Source organism: Mastigoproctus giganteus, chromosome 5 (assembly GCF_048544385.1).
Source record: "Mastigoproctus giganteus isolate SK-2022 chromosome 5, ASM4854438v1, whole genome shotgun sequence".
In the NCBI taxonomy this organism is placed as follows: Eukaryota; Metazoa; Arthropoda; class Arachnida; order Uropygi; family Thelyphonidae; genus Mastigoproctus; species Mastigoproctus giganteus.
The window spans coordinates 1002937-1027921 of record NC_143579.1 but is presented as its reverse complement, the minus strand read 5'-3'; the positions used below and the strand labels follow the sequence as shown (position 1 = coordinate 1027921).

The 24985-nt window shown below is 36.9% G+C and overlaps 1 protein-coding gene across 3 annotated transcripts in view; it reads left to right on the top strand.

The window, feature by feature from the left end:
- The window catches only part of LOC150085121 (RNA-binding protein FUS-like), a 290717-nt gene that overhangs the window by 94066 nt on the left and 171666 nt on the right, over positions 1–24985 (top strand). For 2 of the 3 annotated variants that reach the window (XM_090373038.1, XM_090373037.1), the window contains one exon: positions 20849–21130. The exons of the other annotated variant lie outside the window; for it this stretch is intronic. In XM_090373038.1, coding sequence (XP_090229164.1) covers positions 20849–21130 — 282 coding nt within the window. The remainder of the gene's footprint in view (positions 1–20848; positions 21131–24985) is intronic. 3 annotated transcript variants of the gene reach the window in all.

Below are 24985 nucleotides of genomic sequence, written 5' to 3'. Positions count from 1 at the left end.
TTGAAAGACACTCTTCTGTCACTATTTGCTGTAAAGCAAAGACTCAGTTGCACTTTAATTGTCAGGGTCTCTTAGACAAAAAAAAAAAAAAATAATTTCAACACTGATTCACACTGAGTTGGCTCTGCATTAGCAACACCTACCTACCTCTTGAGATCACCTTTTGCTTGTAATACAGTCCATTCATATCTTGGCATAGACTCCACAAGGTGTTGCTGGGTGTCCTGTGGTACTACTACTCATACATTGCATAGTGTATCCAGTAATGATCGCACATTGTCAGGTGGCCGACCAGGCTAGCCGGGTGGGTAAAGTGCCTGCCTGGCAACCCAAAGGTCGTGGGTTCAAATCCTGCCTCGGGCTTGGATCAGAGTAGAAAATGCAAAAACCTTGGGAGGTGCAATATGGCCACAGAAGCCGATGCACCAACAACTAACAAAAAAAAATTGTCAGGTGGATGGCCATAGCATTGAATGTCCTTTTCCAGTAGATTTAAAATGTGCTCATTGGGTGGCTATGGAAGGATGGAGAATTCATTGTCATGTTCATGAAACTGGTTAGCAACTTGTTGGCCCTGTGGCATGGCATGCCTTGTTGATAGATGGCAGAGTACACTGTTATCATGAAGGGATCTATTTCGTTGGTGGTAGGCATTTCCATCGAGCCATGATTAATGGTGATCAGAGGGTCCAGAGCATGACACAAAAACAGTTCCCAAACCATAAAACCACCATCTCCAGCCTGCCAAGCATGAATAGCATATCCAGGTGCTGTGGGCTTGTGTTGCTTTCTTCAAATGCGGATTTGGCCATAAGCATGATAGAATTGGTAACGGGGTTCGTTGGACTAGGTGGCAGATTTCCATATCAGTAGTCTGGTGTTGGTGGTTACTTGCCCAGGCAAGGTGTAGTTTCTTATGCCTTGCACTGAGCATGGGTACCCATGACAGCTGTCGATTGCCTTATCCCATACAAGGTAATGCCTGGCACATAGTCCATGTGGATATTGGTCTTGTTATTCCTAAGTTGTACTAGGTGGCTAGCTTACCCAGTGTACTACATTGTCAATGTGTTATGTGACACAAACCATGGCCACATGTGGCTGTTCCAAATTACCTCTGGCTTATTGTTTGACCACTGCTGAACGAATCATGGTAGACTTGTGACACCACAGGAGCACTTAGCCATATTTTGTGCTGTCGGGATACTGGCACCTGCACATCTTGCCCCAACATTTCAAGTTTGATGTGGAAAGAGCTTGATGCCAATCCATTCTTCCTCACAGACACCAAAAAGCTGATTGCCATGTGTGTGAACTACAATCTTATTAGCCATTTCCAACTTTGAGCTTTAACCATAATCACAGATGAGTCCATTCCTACACAGTGGAGTGTTGATAATGCAAAGCCGCTCGATGTATAGTAGACTTATGTTTGAAAGCATCAGGACCTTAGAGACAAAAAAGTGCACTGACAGTTTATTCGATCATATGATCATATCAAGAAAGCCATTCAGATGTATGGACTTTGAGCTGTTTTAGAAAAAGCTGAAGAGGTTGAACAGTTTAAAATGGGATGCATTCCCTTCAGGGTTCAGCTTTTCCATAAACCTCTTACCAAAATACAACAGTTAGGAAACAGTTGTTAGTAACCTCGAAGCAGTTAAAAGTAGTTGTTGGGACTGTACAAAACCAAATGAAAGGAATGAGAGGTTGACAGCCTAGTTCCAAGCAGTGGAAATCTTACAGCAGCAGATGGGGAATTCATGAATGTTTCAGAATATGTTAGCTTCTAATTCCAGTGTGCCAATTTTCCAAAATAGTGTATCCAGTGCAAACATGTTACACTGCAGTAAACAAACTGCAAAATGACTTGGCATCTTGTTAGAGACCCAGTATAATCTATTATAAGTGTAAACAAGCTGGTTGTCCTGCTTGAAATATAGGGGCTTGGAAATTCCCAGCCATTGCAGTTAGCCTTACCAGTGGCAACCCACCATTCTAACAAATTGTGAGTTGCTATAGGATGAAACTAAGTTGGAAAAGTCAGTTTCAAGTTGCCTTGATGTTACAGGTGGAAATAAAACAAATGTAATTTTAGTTTGATAAAAATGATAATATCTGGAATTGAGGTTGATGCTTTGATTGAGTCAGAGTGGAAATGTATTATTTTTAGAGAATGCCTAGACAGAATTAACATAGTTGTCAGTATTGTTTGATGATATGGTACCTCGCAGGCTGTATTAATTGATAGCAGTAGCAATTTTACCTCAGAACTTTTTTTTTTTTCCTGCAGCTCAGCAAGTCACCTAAAAGGCCAGAACAACTCTGTTTCAACAGAGAAATGGAACAGTTGAGAGTAAATGGAATGTTGAAGGAGATCCATTCCAAGATTGTAGGCTCTAATGGATGTGGGACACCATTTTAAGTCAGGCTGCATTCACGTACAATTTGGTTTATCATACTAGTGTGAAGAAAAAACCGTTTTACCTATTTGTATGGCTCTGATCCTGCCATGCTTACTGATGTCCTACCCATTTCTTATGATACTTGGATACCAAGATATTGATGAATATTGTAAGAGTCAGCTAGTAGATTTTCTGGCATTAATGATGCTGTCAGAAAATATAGCAAAGAAGATATATAAATAAGTCTAGAAAATGTATGCCTGTTGTGTTTAACTTGAAAAGGAAGTTATCTGAGAAATTACATATGGTAGTAAGAGGATCTCTTAGGCTATCCAAAGAACTTTAAAATAGCTGACATCAGGTCTCCTTTCTAGACACCTGAAAAAATTTATGGAAGAATGGAAGAGTTTCCACAGAGCAGAATGAAGTTATCTCTCTAGTTCAATAGGATATCTCCTGAATTTCAGGAAGTGTATTATCATCCCACCAGAATTGCAAAAGTTAGAAGTGACTCGGGTGCTAATTCTGCTACTTCTGTTGTATTGTTTTCTCATCAGATTACAATATTATTTGAGAAGCCAGGAGAGAAGAAGCAAAATGTCACATGTAATAAACTGTGTCATAAACACCGTTGAAATTAAGAACATCTGTTTGAAATATTAAAGCTTAAGATTTCTGCTCTGATTTATATAAAGCAGGGGTGGCCAACAAGTCAATTGCGATCTATCAGTCGATCACTATGAATTTTAAATATATATAAAAAATAGATTAGTCAAAAACTAAATGTTATTACTGCATAATAATAATACAAATATTATTATTATTACAAATCCATTGAACCACGTGACTACTCTTGTCGCCACGCAGCTGCTAGGCTTGTCTAGCGAAAATTCAAGCAGTTATGTTGTGTAGAGCATTGTGTGTGTGTGTGTGTGTGTGTGTGTGTGTGTGTGTGTGTGTGTGTGTGTGTGTGTGTGTGTCAAATTCTTATTTAACTTACTTAATATTAATAACTGGGCAGTACTTATGCGTTAATTTTTAATACCCTTCGATTCAAAATGAATACTATGAAAAAGAATAAAATGTATCATTTTCATCAATATACTAAATACTTTTTTGTAATGATAAAAGAAAAATGTTGTTTGATTTGCAATGCTTTCATAGCTATACCCAAAAAAGGAAATTTAGGAAGGCATTTCAACGCACTCCATGATAAACATCAATTGGATTTTCTGCCTAATGAAATGACCTTAGAAAAATTAAATTAAAAGAACTTAAATCCAGATTATTCGCACAATAAAATTTCTTCATGACACTTAATTTACAATCTAAAAGCAGTAACTGTCATTTAAAGTGAGTCATTTTCTTGCAAAAAAATGCAAACCATTTTCTGATGGTCAATTCATCAGAGATGCATTTTTAAAAATCACAGCTTTTCTTTTTGAAAATTTTAAGAACAAAAATGAAATTAAGTGTTTTTTAAGATTTGCAATTATCTTGAAATATTGTGATGCAATGCATTGAAAAAATGAGTAAAAAATGTGAGTGGACAATTGTGTGCTCATATTGCTAATTATCTGTCCTTTTCTTTACAACTGGATAAATTTACTTAATTTACTTACTTAATTTACAATCTAAAAGCAGTAACTGTCATTTAAAGTGAGGTCATTTTCTTGCAAAAAAATGCAAACCATTTTCTGATGGTCAATTCATCAGAGATGCAACTGGATAAATCTGTAGACGTCAGTGATACAGCTCAATTGCTTGTTTTTATTTGTATGGTTTTTGATGATTCTGCCACTAGAGAAGAACTGCTGGGCATCTTTTGTTAAAAGAAAGAACTAGAGGTCTTGATATATATAACACATTCAAAAATTTTATTGAAAAAATTAAATTGCCACTATGTTTAAGCTCATATCAATAACAACAGATAGATCTAAAGCAATGATAGGGCATCTTATTGGATTCATCGCATTGTGTGAAAAGGATGATGAATTCCCAGACTTTTGATTTCCCACTGTGTCATCCACCAAGCAAAGGATTAAATACTAAAAGTGTTATGGACATAGCTTTCAAAATCGTGAATGCCATCAGAGGATAATCTCTTCAAAGGAGACTTTTCAAAATGTAACTCAATGAAAATGAACCATATTTGATTTTAAACAAAGATGTGAGGTGGCTTAGTCGAGTAAGTTTCTACAGAGATTTCAAAATTTGTTGAATGTAACCTGAGGGTGGGGGAGCATTTTTTATTGTTCTTAATGTAAAAAAAAAAAAAAGCTGTAATACAATATACAGTACTGTACAATATTAAATTATAATAAAGAATATGTAATATTTACTCACCTTTTTGACAGTGTAGTTGAAGAGTATTTTGCCATGACCATAGTGGTAGTAGTACAGTAGTCGTTATTCAGTATATGAAGGTAGAGTTGAAGGGAAATCCTCAGCTTTAGATTCTTCTGAAATGTTTACAAATAGAAGCACTGGTGTCATCTGTTTGCTTGTAGATGGTTGAGATGTACAAGCAGTTGGAGGTGAAATAGAAGTGGGAGTTAGTGAAGTTTGCTTAAAGAAAGCATGCAGTTTCAGTTGTTTGCCACCCTGATGTTGTTTCTTAATGATGATTGCCACAAACTGCCAAAAATGTTTATAGTAGAGGACAATTTCAGGGTCAGAAGATGTCCCTATGTAGTGGATGGCAATGTCCTTAAGATTTCTCATTTCAGAGAGTGTGGGCTGTGCTGGTGTAATTTGCTCTTCCTCGATATCTTCTTCTTCCCCTGTCTTGCTACATTGAACCTCATCCACAATTTCTTCTTCAGTGAGGACTTGGTAGCCAGGATCACCTTCATCATTTTCACCACATCTCTCGTTGTGGAAGTTGACAGGTTAAATAAATTTAAGGAGGAACTGGACAGGCATTTGGAGGGAATGGTGGATTTGTTTTTTTGGCTGATGCTACATAAGCTCATACACTTGCTTTCTTGCATCACATGCCACTACTACTACTATTTTCAAGCCATTTCAGAACTTCAGTTGTTTTCTGGTTGCCACCATTTACAAGGGTGCACCAAAAGTCATTTGCCTCAAATCCTTCAAAATCCAATATTGTACAATAACTTCTTCCAATCATTTGCCAAAGCCATAATCTTCATCTCCTTCCAAGCAACTGCAAAGTTAAAGCACGGAGACTTAATGTTATAGGCTTGTAGATTCTGAAGTGTCCTGGCCCCTCTTGTGTCTTTTTCTGCATCTTCTTCATCCTCCAACACAACCATTACTTCTTCCAAAAGGTTCTCCTTATACATCCTCATGCAGGTTGCAATTATTCCTTGGTCCATTGGCTGAATAACTGAAGTTGTGTTAGGAGGCAAAAAAAATACATTTAATTCTGCATTCTTAACTAAATAACTTCTCAGCACTAGGATGAGCAGGGGCATTGTCAGAAAGCAACAATGCCTTTACATAATTGGGGGAAAATTTCAGAACATCTATCTGAAAGCACCTCACATCAGGGACAAAGTGGTTAAAGAATCAGTCAGAAAAAAATCTCTGAAGTAAACCCCACATTCTTTGAGATGGGGTAAATAACAGACAACTGATTCATAATGTCTTTAAGAGTGTGTGGTTTCTTTGATTTCCCTACCACCATGGGCTTCAGGCAATGCATGCTGTCAGCATTTGCACAAAGTAGGGCAGAAATTCGCTCCTTACTTAACTTGCGACCAGGAGTGCTATGTTCACGTTTGTAGGCCAGCATATTTTCAGAAACAGCATGATAGAACAGGCCAGTTTCGTCGGCATTGTAAACCTGTGAAAAAATAAGGCCCTCAGATTTAATAAGTTCATTTATAAATTTTCTAAATGGCTCAACTTGTGAAGTGTCTGCACTTAAAGATTCACCACAGGTTTTCTTGTTCTAAAACGACACAGCCACCATCACTTGCCTTAACATTAAACCCCATGTGTTTTCCAAGTGGTTCATATGCAGATTTCAACTCAAAACTTCTTACATTAACCCCACTAGATCTCTGCTGAACATTCCACTTATGCACAGCTTCTTCTGTTTTTATCTTGCGCAACATTCATGTGTTTTCTGCCCTCCCCTCTGTAGAACCACATTTAGAGCTATTAATACTGTATTTTAAAGAAAAATGTTGCAATTTGGCCTTCGATTTACAGATATCAGACAGTTTTTTTTTACGCGTAAATTTTAGAAACACTTGCTACTGAGATGCTGTGTTCTAATTTCTCAATTAGCTCTAATTTCTGTGCCACATTTAAGTTCATATGCTTTCTTTTAACTCCTCTATCGCTTGACTCCATTTTAAATTGTAAGGATTGCAAAATTTTTTAATAAAGTCACAATTCAGAAATCGCAGAAACACTCTGTATACAACCTGACCACACGATAGCTTGAGGCAGACTGAGACCAAAACAAAAGTAGACTGCAGTTTAGTGTCCCGAGTCACATTCAGCTCGCAAGTCACCACCTGCTCTTATCTGTAATCTGGGAAAACAGCTATTTGAAGACATTTTATGAAAGAATAAAAAACTTTCCTGACTACAGTTTCCTGAATTTGATTATAAAAATAAATAAAAATAGGTAATTATCAAAACAATAATGGAAATAGGTAATTATTAATTTTAATTATTTATAACACTGAAGTTTTGTATAACCTAAAAAAAATAATGTGGTCTAGATTAATATGTACATTACTGTATTATTATATGTCCGGTCCGTTAAATCCAGGTGCATTATAGCCTTAGTCGCTAATGCGCCAATAAAACCCAAGAACCAACCAACCAACCGTTAAATCCGAAATCCATTATATCGGGGTCCGTTAAATTGAAGGTTTACTGTACAAGGAAAAGTTAAAAATGTGGGTGACATGATTAGTAGTATTTCTGCATATAAATATCAATTTTTGGCAATAACCAAGGTTCTCAAAGAAAAAAATTTGACCATTTTGTAAATATGCAAGATCATTTGCAAAAATATCCTGTTTTTGAATTTATGAGAAATATGTTTCTGAAATTTAGAAAATTGCGGTTGATTTTGAAATCAGATTTAGTGATTTTAAAATAATTGAAGACAGTGTTCGATATATTTATTATCTATTTAATGTCAACTTAGATATGAAACAAATTGCAGAAAAAATCTGAGATTTTTCACACGGAGAAAATATTACTTGAAAAAATAAAATGATTACATTGCGAAACGGTATCTTCCTAAAAGCCAGATCATCAGAAAAAGACTTCTGAAAATGTTTGTCGAGAAAAGTACTCAAATGTTAAAAAATGCAGTGGACTTTTAAATTCCTGTTTTGGTTCCATATATGTATATGTGAATCAGCCTTTTCGTATTTGAAACAAAGACAAAGAATCGCCCTATTCTTACAGACTTGCATACAGAAGATTCTTCGGTTGGCCTTATCACAGTATATATCCGATTTTGAAAGCTTGGAAGATGACATGAAGACACAAACTTCACATAAATTAAAAAATATAAATACTATATGTTTAAAGGCAAAGGCCTCATGCTATGAGGTAGAATGACTAACATATAGGTTAGTGCAAAAGCATCATTTTAACGTAGCCATCTACCAAAGTAGTTAAATTAATTAATTAAATTGGTATCGTTTTGGTTATATCTCATATTGTGAATACCTTCATGAGTTGCCATGGTATTGTACTACCTTGAATAAGTAACACTTCACCAGTGAAGAAGACTACTGTTACTTATTCTCAGCAGATACCCCCACCCAGGTGGCACTTGTTTCAAAGCTTGTTGGCTTCTCCTCGGTGGGTGGGCAGGTACCCTGGTGTTGCAATAGTGACAACCCAGTTAAGAAGTATATTCTCAGCAGATACCATAACCACCCAGTGGCACCGTTTCAAAGCTTGTAAAATGGGTAAAGTGTGAGCTGTGTGCAAACAAAACATAACACTTTATGAGCAAGTTTTTTTATATATATTACCATCAATATTGGATTGGCTGTTTGCTTTTCAGAATAAATTGTCTTTCTTTTTTATATACTCTTATGCAGCTTCCATTTTAAAACTCTGGACTGGAGATGTGCAAATGTATCCCCAGTTCACAAATGGGGATCGAAGGATGACATGAGTAATTACAGACCAGTTAGTTTAACTTCTGTTCCGGGTAAAATAATGGAGTCACTGGTTAAAGATGCATTACAGGATCATCTAGACAAGACTGCAACAATAATTCAGACACAGCATGGGTTTGTTAAAGGAAAGGCTTGTCTGACAAATTTGATTTGATATTATGATGCGGTTACAAAGGAACTGGATGCAAAAAATAATTTTAATATCATATACTTGGATTTCAGGAAAGCTTTTGACACTGTTGCACATGGAAGACTACTCTACAAATTGGAGCAGAATGGTATTAAGGATAAGAGGATGGATAAAAGGATGGTTGAGTGGGAGAAGACAGAGGGTGTTAATCAATGGGTGCTGCTCTTTGTGGACTAATGTTATTAGTGGGGTCCCACAGGGTTCGGTGTTGGGTCCACTGTTGTTTTGTATATTTATCAATGATATTGATGAAGGTATATCAGGCTTAGTGTCGAAGTTTGCAGATGATACAAAGGTTGGCACGGTTATTAATGACAGTAATGGCAGTGTGCTACTGCAACAGGATCTAGAAAATTTGGGCAGATGGGCTGAGAGGTGGCAACTGAAGTTTAACATTGACAAATACAAAGTATTGAATATGGGTAGAAGTAACCCCCCAGAGAAATTTACCAACTGTGTGGTACTACGTAAGGTGCTAGAAAATGAAAAAGACCTGGGTGTAATTGTGCAGTCAGACATGTTTTCTGAGCAGTGTGCAGACAGGCTGCCAGGGCAGGTCATCGGGTTTTGTCAATGATATATAGGAATTTTGCTAGCAAGGAAAAGGAGGTGATTGTCTCTCTATATAAGGCAATGGTCAGGCCACACCTTGAGTACTGCATACAGGTCTGGAGGCCTCATTTTAGGAAGGATGTAGATTTGCTTGAGTGTGTACAGAGAAGGGCAACAAGATTGGTGAGGGGAATGAAGGGATCCTCTTACCAAGAGAGGCTTAAGTTCTGCAAATTGCAGTGGCTGGAGACTAGGCATCTGTGAGGTGATCTGATTGAGGTGTATAGGGCCTTGAATTGGTTGAGCATTCTGAATTCTGATGGGATTCTTCCACTTGTTCAGATTACGAACCTAAGGGCGCATAAATTCAAATTGAGGAAAGACAAATGTAGAATAGATGTGTGGAATTTTGCCTTTAGCCAGCAGGTGATTAATAAATTTAAGGAGGAACTGGACAAACATTTAGAGGGAATTGTTTTGTAAATTTTTTTTTTTTTTTTTTTTTTGGCTGATGCTTAATAAGCTTATACACTTGCCGTGCATTCATGTGCTGTGCCATACATGCAATTTAGCAAGAGAAAATTTACTGATGCATGCCCAGAGCTGAAAATGTATTGTTAACTTATTTTATCTATAATTAAGCTGTAATCTGATCATTAACAATGACATGTATATATTCTCTTATATCCATCAGTGTTAAGAAAACAATTACACAAAAAAATTTCTGAACATTTCTCATCACAAATTAATTTAAATAACACAAAGTATAAGTTGAACATGACTATAATAAAATTTTCTATACACACTGGAAAGATGTTGCTAAATCAAATAAATTGAAATACAAAATTGATTGTAATAAAGATACAAACCAGTTCAGTTACTTTACAGAGGTAAAAATTACAAGTAATTTATTTTTGAAAACTAAGGTTTTCCAGGAAATTTTACTATAGAGATAATTTTAGTATAAGGATGTTTGACTTATATTTTGTGCTATTAAGATTATTTTGCGATAAGAAATGTGTAATAATATTTACGAACTTCATGATGTGCCGTAGCCAGCTTGGAACTGGCTACGGCACATCATCTTGAATTACTGACATTGGCTGTATGGCTCTTCATGTGCTCTTGTAAGGAATGGAATTTTTTTTTTTTTTTTTTTATGAGAACCCCAAACACGAGAGGTATTAGAACCTATAGTACTTAGTACCGTGCTTGGGTTGGAGGTTGAGAAGACGAAAGAAGATATTTGTTGATATTGGACTTGAACTTCTGTAGATTGTAATTTTCAGGAAATACGTATGAAGGAAGGTTGTTCCAGAAAACGGCAGTTGAATGAATAAATGAGGAAGATGAAAAGTTGGTTCTGTGGGTTTGAAGTTGGACAGTAAATGGATGTTGGCTGGTGGCGACACGTGTTCGGACTGTTTTGAAAGAGAGAGCGGGAATTATAGAAGCCAATTCAGAAGAACAGTGCCCATGGAAGTATCTGTAGAAGAGGCATGCAGCAGAAACAGTGCGTCTATGAGAAAGCGAGTGGAGAGACTCTGTTAGAGATGAATCATTAATTAACCTAACTGCCCTCTTCTGAATGGAATCAAGAAGCCCGAGAGAGGTTTTGGGGGCACCACCCCAGATTTGGGAACAATATTCCATGGCAGGGCGGATTTGCGATTTATACAGAGTGAGCAGCTGTTTGGAAGAAAAGTAACGTCGAGAGCGAAAGAGAAAACCAAGTTTTTTAGATGCAGAGGAAGCAAATTTTTGTAATGTGCTTGTGCCAAGAGAGATTAGAAGTCAGGGTAATCCCCAAAAGAGGTATATCATTTTGCCTAGAAATCGGAGTGTCACTAAAGATAAGCATAGGAGCAGAAGAATCCTTTTTGCGAAATATAAGACGACTGAGTTTTAGAAGGGTTGAAATCAACTAAGTTGTCTTTGCCCCACTGGAGAATTACCTGAAGATCAGCACTTAAGGAATTGGCAGCAGATTTTCGAGAACTTGAAGCTGATTGAGCTGGACAAGGTTTCTCAAAATGGAAAGTTGAATGCAATGTGCTATCATCGGCAAAACTATGGATAGGATTTCCAGTCAATGGGAGAAGGTCATTGATATTCATGAGGAGAAGAGTGGGGGAAAGAACTGAACCTTGGGTGACACCAGCATTAGTGGAGAAGTTAGAAGATAGAGAGCCATCTACCATCACCCTCAGTGAGTGATCAGAGAGAAAGCTGGATAACCAATTACTAAAAACAGTTGGCAAACCATAAGATGGAAGCTTGTTTAGAAGACCTTTATGCCAAACACGATCAAAAGCCTTTGAGATGTCAAGAGCAACTACTTGTGTTTCACCGAACCTTTCCATTGAATTAGTCCATAAATGGGTAACATAAGCCAGAATATCACCAGTGGATCGACACTGACGGAATCCATACTGATGATCGTTGATCAGACGGAAGGTTTCTAGGTAGTTTAAGAGTTGGCGGTTAATTGATTTCTCCATTACTTTAGAAAGAGTAGAAGTAATTGCAATGGGACGATAATTGGATGGGAGGGATTTGTCACCCTTTTTAGGAACTGGCTGGATATGAGCAAATTTCCAAGCAGAAGGAAAAACACCTTTGGAATAAGAAAGTGGAAAAAGGTGGCAAAGAATAGGTGTAAGTTCAGGAGCACAGGTTTTGAGAACAAGTGGAGAAATACCATCAGGACCTGGAGCTTTTTTAGCATCAAGATTCATCAAAATCCTTCTGATATCCTTTTGACGGAAGACCACAGGAGGCATTGAATGGAGCGTGTTAGGAATGGTGGGAGGTGTTTTACCAAGATCATTAATACATGAGCTGGAAGAAAAATGGGATGCTAGCAGGTCAGCTTTATCCTTGGCTGAAGTGACAACAGAACCATCTGGTTTGGACAGAGGTGGGAGCAGAGATGGGCAAAAGTTGCGGCCAATAGCTTTGGCAAGAGACCAGAATGCTTGGCTACCATTAGGGCAAGAAGCAAGTTTTCTACTCTCAGCCTGTTCAAACTCTAGTTTGGATTGATTAATAACTGCTTTACAATTGTTGCGAGCTTTGGTGTAGGCAGAAAATGAAACTGAAGAATTAGAAACAAGCCAATTACGATATGCAACATTCTTCTCTTGGACAGCCTTAGCACATTTAATTAAAAACCAAGGTTTAGATGAAGGACGAGATTTTAAAATCGAGTGTGGGATAAAGGATTCCATTCCTGCAAGAATAATTTCACTGACACGATCTGAGCAAACGTTGACATCAGAAGTTTTGAAACAGTAATCAGACCAAGGAAAAGAAGAAAAGAAGTTTCGCAGGTCATCCCATTTTGCATTCTTGTAATGCGAAACAATACGAGGTTGGGAATAGCCATGAGATAAAGGTTCCATTGGAGAAGAGACAATCACCAAGTTGTGATCTGAAGTGCCTAAAGGACCTCTCACTTCAACCTTGTACTTAGAAGGGTTGTTTGTGAGAAAAAGATCAAGCGTATTGGCTGATTAGGATTGTCCGGTATTCTTGTAGGTAAATGAACAATCTGTGCTAGGTCATTAGTAATTGCAAAAGCCTCAGCATCTCGACCTGCTGGGTCGGTGTGACTAGAAAACGGAAGCCAGCTGGAGTTGTGAACGTTAAAATCACCAAGGAAAATTACCTCACTGTTAGGAAAGCTGGACTGGAGAAAGTCAAGTTGCAAAGAGAGGAAGTCAAAGAGCTCCAAGTGATTAGTGGAGTTGGGAGAACGGTAGAGACAACAGATGAATTTTACACAATGAGGTAGAGAGATTTTAAGCCAGAGAAGATCAAAAGAGGAGATTCCAAATTGCCAAGTCTCTGACAGGGAATATCAGAACGGACATATGCACAAGTACCGCATTTGAGGCGAAAGGAATCATACAGCAAATAATTTGGACATCTGAGATGAGCAGTAGTTGAATCAACTGATAACTGAGATTCAGTCAGAAAAAGTAGATGGTGTTTGGAAGACTGCAAGTGGAAATGGACATCGTTGAGATTGGAATTGAGACCACGTATATTTGTGAAATGAATTAGGAAGGCCTTGGGAGGTTTAGATCTTTTCGCAGATAAGCTTGCTCTATTATTTTGACAATTCATGGTGTATTCAATAGTAAGAAAAAGTGGGTGGGACATGCTGTATGAAGTAATGAAATTTTTGGATATGGCGTACATGTGGTAAGAATATACCCAGATCCTTGACATAATGTGGCCTTGACAATGCTCCCCGCATACACACTACTCGGACTCCCTCCAGTCACTATCTGGCAGAGTAGAGGTAGCAAGATTATACACTAGCTGATCCGGAAGCCTCCTAGAGAGTTACCAATAGGTTTGGTCCGGTGTACTATCTAGCGGCCGGCCTGCGAACACCGTTTTAGAGCTGTACCCTCGAAATGTAAGGAATATTGGATCTCGCCACGACATTCATCATAACCTCAAAAATCATCAATCATACTGCATGATGGAAGAGATAGGGAAGGGTTGGCCGGAACTTAGCTCTAGAGACTAAACATGGGTTCCACCACTTCAAGCCTCCAATAAGCAAAGTGGTGGTATTTCACCGATTGATGAGAGTCATCTACCACCTAGTACTGCATGGTAACATAGAGGGGCGGCATTCCTCCATGTGGTGTGGGCGCCACACCTTGACCCCTGCTTACGTTGGTTCACACCTGGGTGGTCATCCACCATGTACTTGTGCATGAAGGTTATATCCAGGATTACTAACAGTCCCACCATCGTGAAGGTGCAAGCAGAGGATTTGGCTGTCATAGACCGCCTGGACTTCGCCGAAATTGGGTCCACTTGACTTGATTGTCACCCGAATATCAGTTCCATCAGCGTTTTAGACTCCCAGATAGCAAGAACTGCTTGTCTGGCATATCTGAGAGAATGTCTGTGACAACCTCGAGATCCGTATGTCTGCCTTTTTACAGAAACAATTGGTTCGGACTTTGAATGGATAATAATGCATGTTCTTGTGGGCCTCATGAAGTGAAGCAGTACTCCAAATAAAGTAATGTTAGGTGCCAGTTATTATGTATCGATGTGGAATTTATTTAAAGATTTAACTATGATACAGAATGAAAGGAGGGATTTTGCTTTTGTAAAGGTTGATTACAATGGTCTCGGACAGTTTAAATTTTTTTTTCTTGAGACGAACTGAGACCTTGCCCTGCACAACAGCTTCAACTTCTTGAATATCCACTACAAATTCCTTAAATGCTGATCTCCAACAAAGACAACTTAATTAATTTACAACTTACTTAAACAACTTAATTTCAACCCTTCTAAAACCCAATCGTCTATTATATCTCGCAAAAAGGATTTTTTTGGCCTTATGCTCATCTTCAATGGCACTTATTTTTAAGCAAGATTGTATAACTATTAGGGATTACCCTGATTTCTAATGTCTTCTGGCATTTTACAAATATTGCTGCTTCTGCATCCAAAAAACCGGGTTTTTTCTTTTGCTCTCAGTGTTAAATTTCTTCCAAACAGCTGTTCACTCTGTACAAATTGCAAATCTGCCCTACCATGGAATACAGCGGGGTTATAAAGTCCTTGTGTGACTTTAAACTTTAACTTTGGATGTACACATCCAAATCTTAGTTTTAAAGCAATACAGTTTGATTTTTTAACCTTCAACATAATCGCCATCATTTTTCAAGCCAATGTTACAAATTTTTGAAAACATTCCTCAGTAGCTGCTCAGTAATTTCATGAATTGCATATGTGATCCTGACCTTAAATTCATCTGAAGAACATGGTCATGTTAAAGCAACATTTTAACATGACCCCATAAAAAGTAGTCCATTGTGGTCAGATTAGACGAATGAGATGGCCAAGCAATTGATCCCGCTCTACCGATCTACTTGTCTGGGAAAGCATCATCCAAAAGCTGTCGTACATTTGTAGCATAGTGGCAGGGTGCACAGGGATGATGAAATTTCTCAGCATTTTAAGGTAAAATTCCCCATTCACTGTTGCTTCTTCAAAAAAGAAAGGACCACTAATGCGTTGACTTCCTAAAGATGTGCCAGACATTGATTTTTGGCAATCTCTTTCATAGTGTCAGACTTATTGAGGTTTTTCTTCTCCAAATGTGGCAATTGTGGCAGTTGACTTGTGCCACTAATGTGGAAAGTAGTCTCATCAGAAAATATCAACTCTTCAAGAAAGTCATGGGAACTGTCCATTTTTAATTTCATATGTATGCACAAATCCAATCTCGCTTGGTAGTCTTCTTATTGTAACATTTGAACAACCATCTGAATCTTGTAGGCATGTTCTTGCGGTTTCACTCTTAGAATTTTTTGCACTGTCAATGCTGCACCGAGTTGCATTGACCCTTTTCAGTTGCTTCCTGCCCTACAGCCACAATCTCCACTGATTCCTGGCCTCCCAGATCATGGTTTGTTATTCACGGACCCAATTCCTTTAAACTTTTAAATCCAACTGTTAATTGAGTTTCTATTTTTTCATCTTTCCTGTAATGAAGAATGAATCTTCTCACAGCTGTTATGGACTTCAATTCTGCAAGCCATAACATGCAGTTGACCTTTTCTTCTACTGTCTGCATTTTCAATCAGTTGAAGGATCTGAAAATAAATAAAAATTAACAACACTAATACATAAAATACATTTTAAGAAACTAAACTTTTATATGCCATTTACAGTGTGCTTCTATCATGTACATCCAAAGTTAAAGTTTAAAGTTGCACAAGGACTTTATAACCACCCTGTATTATTCCCACATCTGCGATGGTGCCCCCAAAATCTCTCTCAGGCTTCTGAATTCCATTCAAAAGAGGACAGTTAGGTTAATTAATGACTCATCTCTAACAGTCTCTTCATTTTCTCTGTCTCATAGATGTTCTGTTTCTGCTGCATACCTTTTCTTTAGATACTTCCATGGGCACTGTTCTTCTGAATTAGCTTCTGTAATTCCTGCTCTCTCTTCCAAAGTAGCCTGAACACATGCTGCAACCGTAATGTCCTTTTACTGTTCAACTTCAGACTCACAGAACCAACTTTTCTTCCTCGTTTATTCATTCAACTCCCCTTTTCCAGAGCAACCTTCTTATGTTTGCCACTTCCTCAAAATTACAACCTACAGAAATTCAAGTCTAACAAGTTTAATCTTCTTCTCAACCATCAGCCCATACACGGTACTGAGTACTATAGGTTCTAATACCTCTTGTATTAGAACACTATAGTACTCCCAACTGCAAATTCTAAGTGGGAAGCATTTCGGGAAAGAAGTGAAGAAACTGCTAAAATTGGTCAGTGGATACCAATTAAGAGATATTGATACCAATAAATTATACAATAAAAAATGTGGAAGTGTAAATAAATTCAATACTCTATTTACAATAGTAGTGGCATATAATGCAAGAAAACAAGGTCATACAGCACAGTCAAAAAAAAAAAAAAAAAAAAAATGCAATCCCTTCCCATTTCACCAATCCATTCACTCCAAAAGTTTGTCTATTTCTTCCCTGTATCTGTTTAAGCTGTCAACTTCCACAACAGGTGGAAGTTAGTTCCAACAACCAACCACTTGCTGGCTAAAAGCAAATTTGTACACATCTATTCTGCAACTGTCTTTCCTCAAGTTGAATTTATACCCCTCAAGTGTATAATCTGAGCAAGAGGAAGAATCCCGTCAACGTTGAGCTTGCTTAAACCATTCAAAGCGTGCCTCCGTAGCCAGGTGGGAAGGAGCAGCAGTGCATAGCACACGCTTCTTGATTAGACCGGGGTTCGAGCCCGTCACCACCAAATATGGAGGATGCGGAAAGGTCAGGGAATGACCACCGCATATCCCGGAGCAATATGGCCTTAGTTGCTAATGCTTCTAAAAACCAAATAACAAACAACAACAACAAACAACAGCCTTGCAGGTACCTACTCTCCAGATGTTGCAGTTTGCAGAGAGTAAGCATTTCTTTGGTAAGAGCACCCCTTTGTTCCCCTCACCAATCTCACCCGTCTCTACTTGTTCGAGCAACCCTACATCCTTTCTAAATTGAAGCCTTTGAGACCTGTATGCGGTACGCATGGTGTACTGCACAATTACCCCCATTCCCCACTACCCTGAGTGTACTATAATGCTATTGGTGCATTGCTGTGTGGTTACTGCTACTCATATGTAGTACTTTGCATTTGTCAGTGTTAAACTTTGGTTGCCACCTTCTAGCCCATCTGCCCAACTTTTCTAGATCCTGTTGCAGCAGTGTACTGTCATTAACAACCCTGTCAACCTTTGTATCGTCTGCAAACTTGGACATTAAGCCTGATATACCTTCATCAATATCATTGATAAATATATAAAACAACAATGGTCTCAACACCAAACCCTGGGGGACTCCAGTAATAACATTAGACCAAGAAGAGTAGTGTCCATTGATTACCAGTCTTCGGCTTCTCCCACTCTACCATTCCTTTATTCATAGCCGCAACTTTCCCTTAATGCCATACTGCTCCAGTTTGTACAATAGTCTTGTGCAGCAATATCAAAAGCTTTCCTGAAATCCAATTATATGATATCAAAATTATTTTTTGCATCCATATTGTTTATGACCATCGTAGTATCCAATCAAATTGGTCAGGGGTAAGGTTCTACATAACAAACCCGTGCTGTGTCTGAATTATAATTGCATTCTTGTTTAGATGTTCCTTCAATGCTTCTTTAACCAGTGACTCCATTAATTTCCCTTGAACAGAAGCTGGACTAATAGTAATTATTTGTGTCATCCTTTGATCCACTTTGCAAATTGAGGATACATTTGTGCATCTCCACTCCGTGGGGACCTCCCCAGAATCCAGTGATGCTGGCTAAGGGTTTGCTTATAATTATGGCTAAGGGTTTGCTAACTTCTGTCTCCCCCTTAATATAACTGGATAAGTTCTGTCCACCCCCAGGTGCCTTTCTTATGTTTAACCTCAACAATTTCTTATCCACTTTCCTCTCAGTTTTTACAAAATCATTTAGCTCCCTGTTAGAGTTTAATAAGTTTTTGGGTTCCAATTCCCTACAGAATTCCTCATGTGTGAATGTAGATGCAGTTTGTCAGCTACCTGAGCAGGATCATCAACAGTGGAACCATTGATGTTAAGTGGTCCGATCGGATTCATCCCCTTCTTTTAATAAAGAAGTCTGCTGTTTTTCTTTGCATTATCTGCTAAAGATTCCTCATAATTTGCCTTTCCTTACCTAACCTCCTTTGTGAGTTGATTAAAGACTAACTTGTGTGTACCATCAGCACCTGTGTCACCTGATAATTTATATGCACCCCATGCATTTTGTTTCTCTTTCATTAGTTCGTCTCAAATTCATTTAGGCCTAAACCTTGAACAATTTCTTGGTTGGTATGAAAAGCTTAGTAATTTCTAAGGTTAATTCCTTGAATGCATTCCCATTGAATGCAGCAGCATACTGTCATTAGTGTCATTAACAACCTTGCCAACCTTCGTATCGTCTGCAAACTTGGACATTAACCCTGATATACCATCATCAATATCATTTATAAATGTTATTTGTGGACTAATGTTATTAGTGGAGCACCCTGAGGGGCTCCACAACTCTGTCTTCTCCCACCCAACCATCCCTTTATCCATACCAGCAATTTGCCTCCAATGCCGCACTGCTCTAATTTGTGCAGCAGTCTTCCATGTGCAACAGTATCAAAAGCCTTTCTAAGATCCAAATATATGATTTGGATCTTTGTATCTGAATAACTCCTCACGTGTGAATGTAGATGCAAAATACTCATTTACTAGGCTTTGAATGTTTTTAGCAAAAATAGTTAAAAGTATTTCATTAATTTCCGGCTCAAGTTCATCTTATAAAATCTCATTGGAGTCAGGCAATTTCTTATTTTGGAAAGAATTTGCAGAACACTGTTCTGATCCATGTTGGTCTTCCGTGGTTGAATTATGTTCATCATTTTCTGAGGGAGAAAGACTTTTTATTCAGCGAAGTATAATTTTTCACTATAGTATCTTTATTGAGTCTGGGAGAGAGCATAGAGTGGGGATAAGGAATAAAGAGATCAAAGAGTGCAGTTAAGGAATTCTGCACATAAAAAAATGCAAAGAAGAGGACAAATCAGATTGGATGCATATGTAATTGCCCGAGATAGTATTAGATACCCCAAATGATGTTGCAGATGAACTCGACAGTTACTTTGCATTGATATTTACAGAAGAACAACCCTTTACGTCAATGAGAAATTATGGGAGTGAAGTTTAAAAAATGTAATTAATGATGTTGAAATTTCACATGTTGATTTAATGAGAAAACTTTCGTGTCCACAGGTGAGTAAGGCTCCTGTGGTTAGTATTAGTATTAGTAACGGCCGCATGGTGCAAGAAAGCCTACGGCTTATGCTGCACCAGCCAAAAAAAAAAAAAAAAAAAAAAAATCCGAACAAAACAATGATAAAAACAAAAAAAAAAATAAATAAATAAAATAAATAACTAAATAATAATAATTAATAAATAAAAAAAATAAAATAAAATTAAAAAAAAATAAATAAATAATAATTAATAAATAAAAAAAAATAAAATTAAATTAAAAAAATAAATAAATAAAAAATAAATAATGGTTGATGGCATATACCCTATAATCTTAAAGGTGTGTTTGTTCCTGATTGCAGAGCACCATTTTATTTTTTTAAAATTGAAACAGAGCTGAAGAACAACTGCTTATATATCATAGTGTGATCGTAACCCCCTTTGAATCTCAACGTATTGGGATATTTAACAGAGCAAGGAAATATCCTGGTTGTTGTTGTTGAAAATGTTATCAGATCTCTTGAATATCCTACTCTGAAATTGTTTGGTGCAACTGTTTGTCAGTCTTTTCTATATAACTCTCATTTCTCAAACATTAAAAATGCTGTGATCAAGGAATTCTATACATTTATGTCTAGGAGATTGAACACTAATTGTTTTTAAATAGTTAATTAAAAAACAACTAAAAGTAATTAAATGTTCAGAAACCCAAATGTCAGGCCATCAAAATTCTCAGATAATCATGCACAGAGACTCTTGCTTGCTCTGAACTATTTGAGTAAAATGTATAATTAATAATTTTTAAGCTTATGTGAGCCCAGTGCATCCTTGTAAAACTTAGAGTTGAGTCTGCTAATCTTGTGATATAAAGGAAACAAGAAATACTAATGCAATTAGAAATACTGTATGAAGAGGATCGTGGAGGATGATACAGTACATTTCTGAGAGAAAAACCAAGTATACCAAAAATAAAAATAATTATTGATTGGAAAGAAAATGATATAAAATTAAACTTGGAGCCTTATATATATCTGGATGAGACAATAACCTTTTCCTTATATATATATATATATATATATATATATATAAAAAAAAAGAAAAAAAATCACCTTTTTTTTAAGTATTTATTAATAGCAAAAAAAAAAAAAAAAAAAGAAAGAAAGAAAGAAAGAAAGAAAAAAAAAAAAAAGTTATTTTGGCTGCAGGCTACAATTTTAATATCTTTTTCACAGGCCAGTCATACCCAGACAGTTTTGGGAACCAGAATAACCCATCTTCACATGGCTTTTCTTCAGATAATGATTCATACAACTCTTATTCTTCAGGCACTCAGTCATCTCGTGTGTCTTATGGTTCGCAAAATATTGATTCCTACAAAAGTAATACTTCCAGCTCCGGCAATTTAAGCCATTCTTCACCATATGGTAATGACTATAATTCACAGCAAGATTTCAGTTCTGGAGTACCTTCATCATTTGAATCACAGTCTACTGGCTATGGAGGCCGTTCTTCAGGTTTGAGATGCCAGATTTTTTTTTTTTTTTTTAATTAAGTTCAGGCAATATTAATGAATATGTGAGGCACTTTTCTAATATTTTAATAAATAATAGAGCACAAAGGTTGAAATTTTCTAAATTTCAACAATTGCTTTTTAAACCTTTAATTTATTTCAAACCAGAATAGGTACATTTTATTGTCTTTGTTCTTTAATCAATAAAATAATTGAGGTAATATTGATAACATTGTACTCAATAGCTTTACTTCAGTATTCTTATTATATACTGTAAACTATTTTTATACTTTTCTGTTAACTGAATTTGAAATATGTTTTATTTCAAATGTCATATTTTTCTTGGATTCTGTGTATTGCAAAAGTTGAATGTAAAAAGTTTAGTATTCACATTTGTATTTAATATTTTATTCATGTCAATAATTCTTATTGCATAACCGGTTTTCACAGTATTCTCACTGAGAAATAACTTTTTTGCACTTTAAACCTTAAAGTCATTTTTATGTCCATATTATTTTATTAATATTATATTTACATAACATTAAAATAACATTTAAATGAACTTTCAAAAGCCTTTCTGTAATTTACTTCTTGGTAAAATGCATTCTTTTTTTTTTTTTTTTTTTTTCCCCCTTCTCTTTTTTTGTAAATAAGATATGGTGTTTTTAATTTTTTTTTTTGAATTGCATGATTCATGTATTAATTGTAAAGGGTATTAAATATTTTTGAGATTTGTATATGTATTCAGTGTATTGGCAGTAAATTTAAGGATTCATTGCTTTTTTTTTTACTAAAATGCTTTTATTTACTCATTTGTATTATGATCTTGCCATTGCCTCTGTCTATTAGTCCATTTATTTTCTATGAACCCATTCACTGCTGATAGTTTTGATTAACTTTTTTTTTTTTTTTTATCTCTCTCTCTCTTCCCCCCCTCACTGAAAACCCTGAACGTTAATTATTAGAATATACAGTACTTAGAATTATGTGAAGGTTTGAGGTTGATATGACAAGAAGATACTTTTACCTTTTAACACCCAAATTTCTGTAGATTTTAATTTTTGAGAAATTCATTTGAAGGAAAATTGTTTGTTTCAGAGGACAGAAGTAGAAGGGATAAACAAGGAAGAGGAAAAGTTGGGTTCTGTAAGTTTCAAGTTGAACAGCAAATTGATGATGACTGGTGTTGTGTGTTCAGACTGGTTTGGGAGAAAGTGGGAAAATTACAGATGCCAATTCAGAAGAACAGTAGCCATGGAAGATTATCTGTAGTAAAGGCATGTAGTGGAAACTGAACATGTATGAGACAGAGTTTAAAGGGCTCATAAGAGATGGGTCATTGATTAAATGAAGTACCTTCTTTTTAACAGAGTCAGGAGCTTGAGCGGATTTGGGGCACCACTCCATATGGGGAGAATGTTAATGGTAGAGCAGATTAGAGGTTTTCGATAGAGTCAGTACCTGTCAGAAAAGTAACGTTTTATGTTTATGCAAGAGATATGAGAAGTCTGGGTAATCCCCATTGGCAGTGGTTCCTAACCGGTGTGCCGAGACCCTTTTCAAGTATGCTGCGAGACTAAGAAATTCTATTGAGTTCGATGGCAATCACTATTTCGGTGTGCGTTAATATTTGTCTTTTAACTTAGTGTGACTTGAGTGACAAAAGATTGGGAACCTCTGCATTAAGGAATTGGTGGTGGATGTTCGATAAGTTTAAGTTATTTGTGTAGGGCAAATTTTCTCAAACTGCAAAGTGAAATGTAGGGTGTTATCATCACTATGTATTGGATTTGAAGCCAAAGAAGAACAGAACTTTGGGAAAAACCAGCATTACTTGAGCACTTAGAAAACAGAGTCATTCATTAGTGACCTGTAGTGAGTGAACAGAGAAACCAAAAAATACCATTCCAGGCTTAAACCTAAATGGATGTCAGATGAACTATTGAGACTTGTAGCTGAGAAGAAAAATGCACAGGATGCATATTAATTTTCAAGGGATACAGTAGCCTATGTTAAATATGAACTAGTCGGTAATCCACCTACAAAGGAGGTTAATCAAGTTAAGGCAGTTTACAAGGAATGTCTGGTGAAGAATGCCAAGAAAAGCAAAAAAAAAAAAAAAAAAGACTTCTTTGCTTACATTAACAGTAGAAGGAAGTAGTTGAATCACATTGGTTCTTGTTGATGGTTTAACCTACAGGTTAAACCATCAACAAGAACCAAAACTTAATATATGTAGAACCTTTATCCGTTTGTAACTTGCTGCATGATTTTAGTATATTAAATTGTATGGTATAGTGTAGCATATATCTTGTACTTGATAGTGTAATACACATCACTGCATTTAGGAATCTGTTAGCTTAATGTAGTGTTGTCAGTTAATCAATTAAATTGAATTTAAATGGAAATCATGTCCCAGAGCAGCAAAGCAATTGGCACAAAGTAACAGGAGTGCTGTGGCTTGAGGGAGAACTGAAGGGGACGATTCTCCAATGCATCATAGTCTAAAATAATGTGAAACTTGTGAAATGTATATGGCCTTTTCTGGAACAGGACATGATTTAGCCAAGGATAATGTCTTTGTGTGTTAGGTGCAGAAGGTGAAGAAATTAGGCACCAACTCAGTGTTCGGATGGATGTCTCCGAGAGTTTGAAGAGTGCAGTAGATGCCCTCAAAGGAATTAAAATGGAGGACCCATCAAGCTCTCTCAGCTCCTAACTCAACACAATGCCAGAGATCACTCTTATGCATCAGGCAACACAGTGCCAATCTTCAAGGCAGAATGCACTGGTTCCACAGGAGCTAGTTGTTTTCGGTGACTCTGTTGTCAGGGAGACGGGAAATATATTGTGCAAGAAGGATAAGTGAAATAGGCGAAATAGGACTGTCATGTCTGTCAGGGGCTGCTTCTACAGGGATGGGATACACCTAAATAGAAAGGGTGCAAGAATATTTGCTGAAGTTATTGAGGCAGTGTTAGGTGGGTTTCGAAAACTGCTACTAGCTGGGGGGGAGGGGATTAACAGTAGCCGCAGGAAGAGATGGAAATGATTCTTGCAATGCTTCTATTGGAATGAGTAGCAGCCTGTAAAGCAAGTTGCTGGGAATTTCAAGAACTGCTGGAGTGATCATTAATCAAGTAAATACATGGACTGTGTTAGGATAACTAAGAGTTAGAACAGGTTCATGTACACCAATGCTAAGAGTATAGTAAACAAATTCAATGAATTTGAAGTCCGAAACAAGACATTGATGGCAGATTTTGTTGGGATATCAGAGACTGGAGTCACACACATATAAGGAATGCAGAATTAGAATTTGGGGAGTACAGAAAGGATAGACAGGATGGGAAGAGAGGAGGGTTATGCTGCTAGTTAAGAAACACAAAATGTAAGGCAGTGCATCCAGTATTGGTGTGATATAAGCACTGGAAAAGCAAAAATGAGGATAAGAGGTTGTTATAGGCATAATGACTCTGATGAGTACCATATACAAAGAAATAGTGGGCCAGTAAATCAGAATATCTTATAATGGAGGATTTTAACTTCCCAGATATTGACTGGAACTTGTGGGTTGGTCACACACACTAGAAAGGCTTTTGTGGATTTATTGGATAATTGTTTACTACAGCAGAATGTTAGAGAGGTAACCAGAGGGAATAATACTCTTGATCTGATTATCATCAGTGATTATTCATGCATTAAAAATTTGCAGATAAAGGAACCACTAATTTTCAGTGATCACAGTGTACTGATGTGGGATTTACTTAAAAATGCAATCTTTAAATAAATCATCAGAGGTAAAGGAAAGGTTTTTGCTTTCGAAAAGGTGACAACAGTGGCCTCAGACAATTTTTAA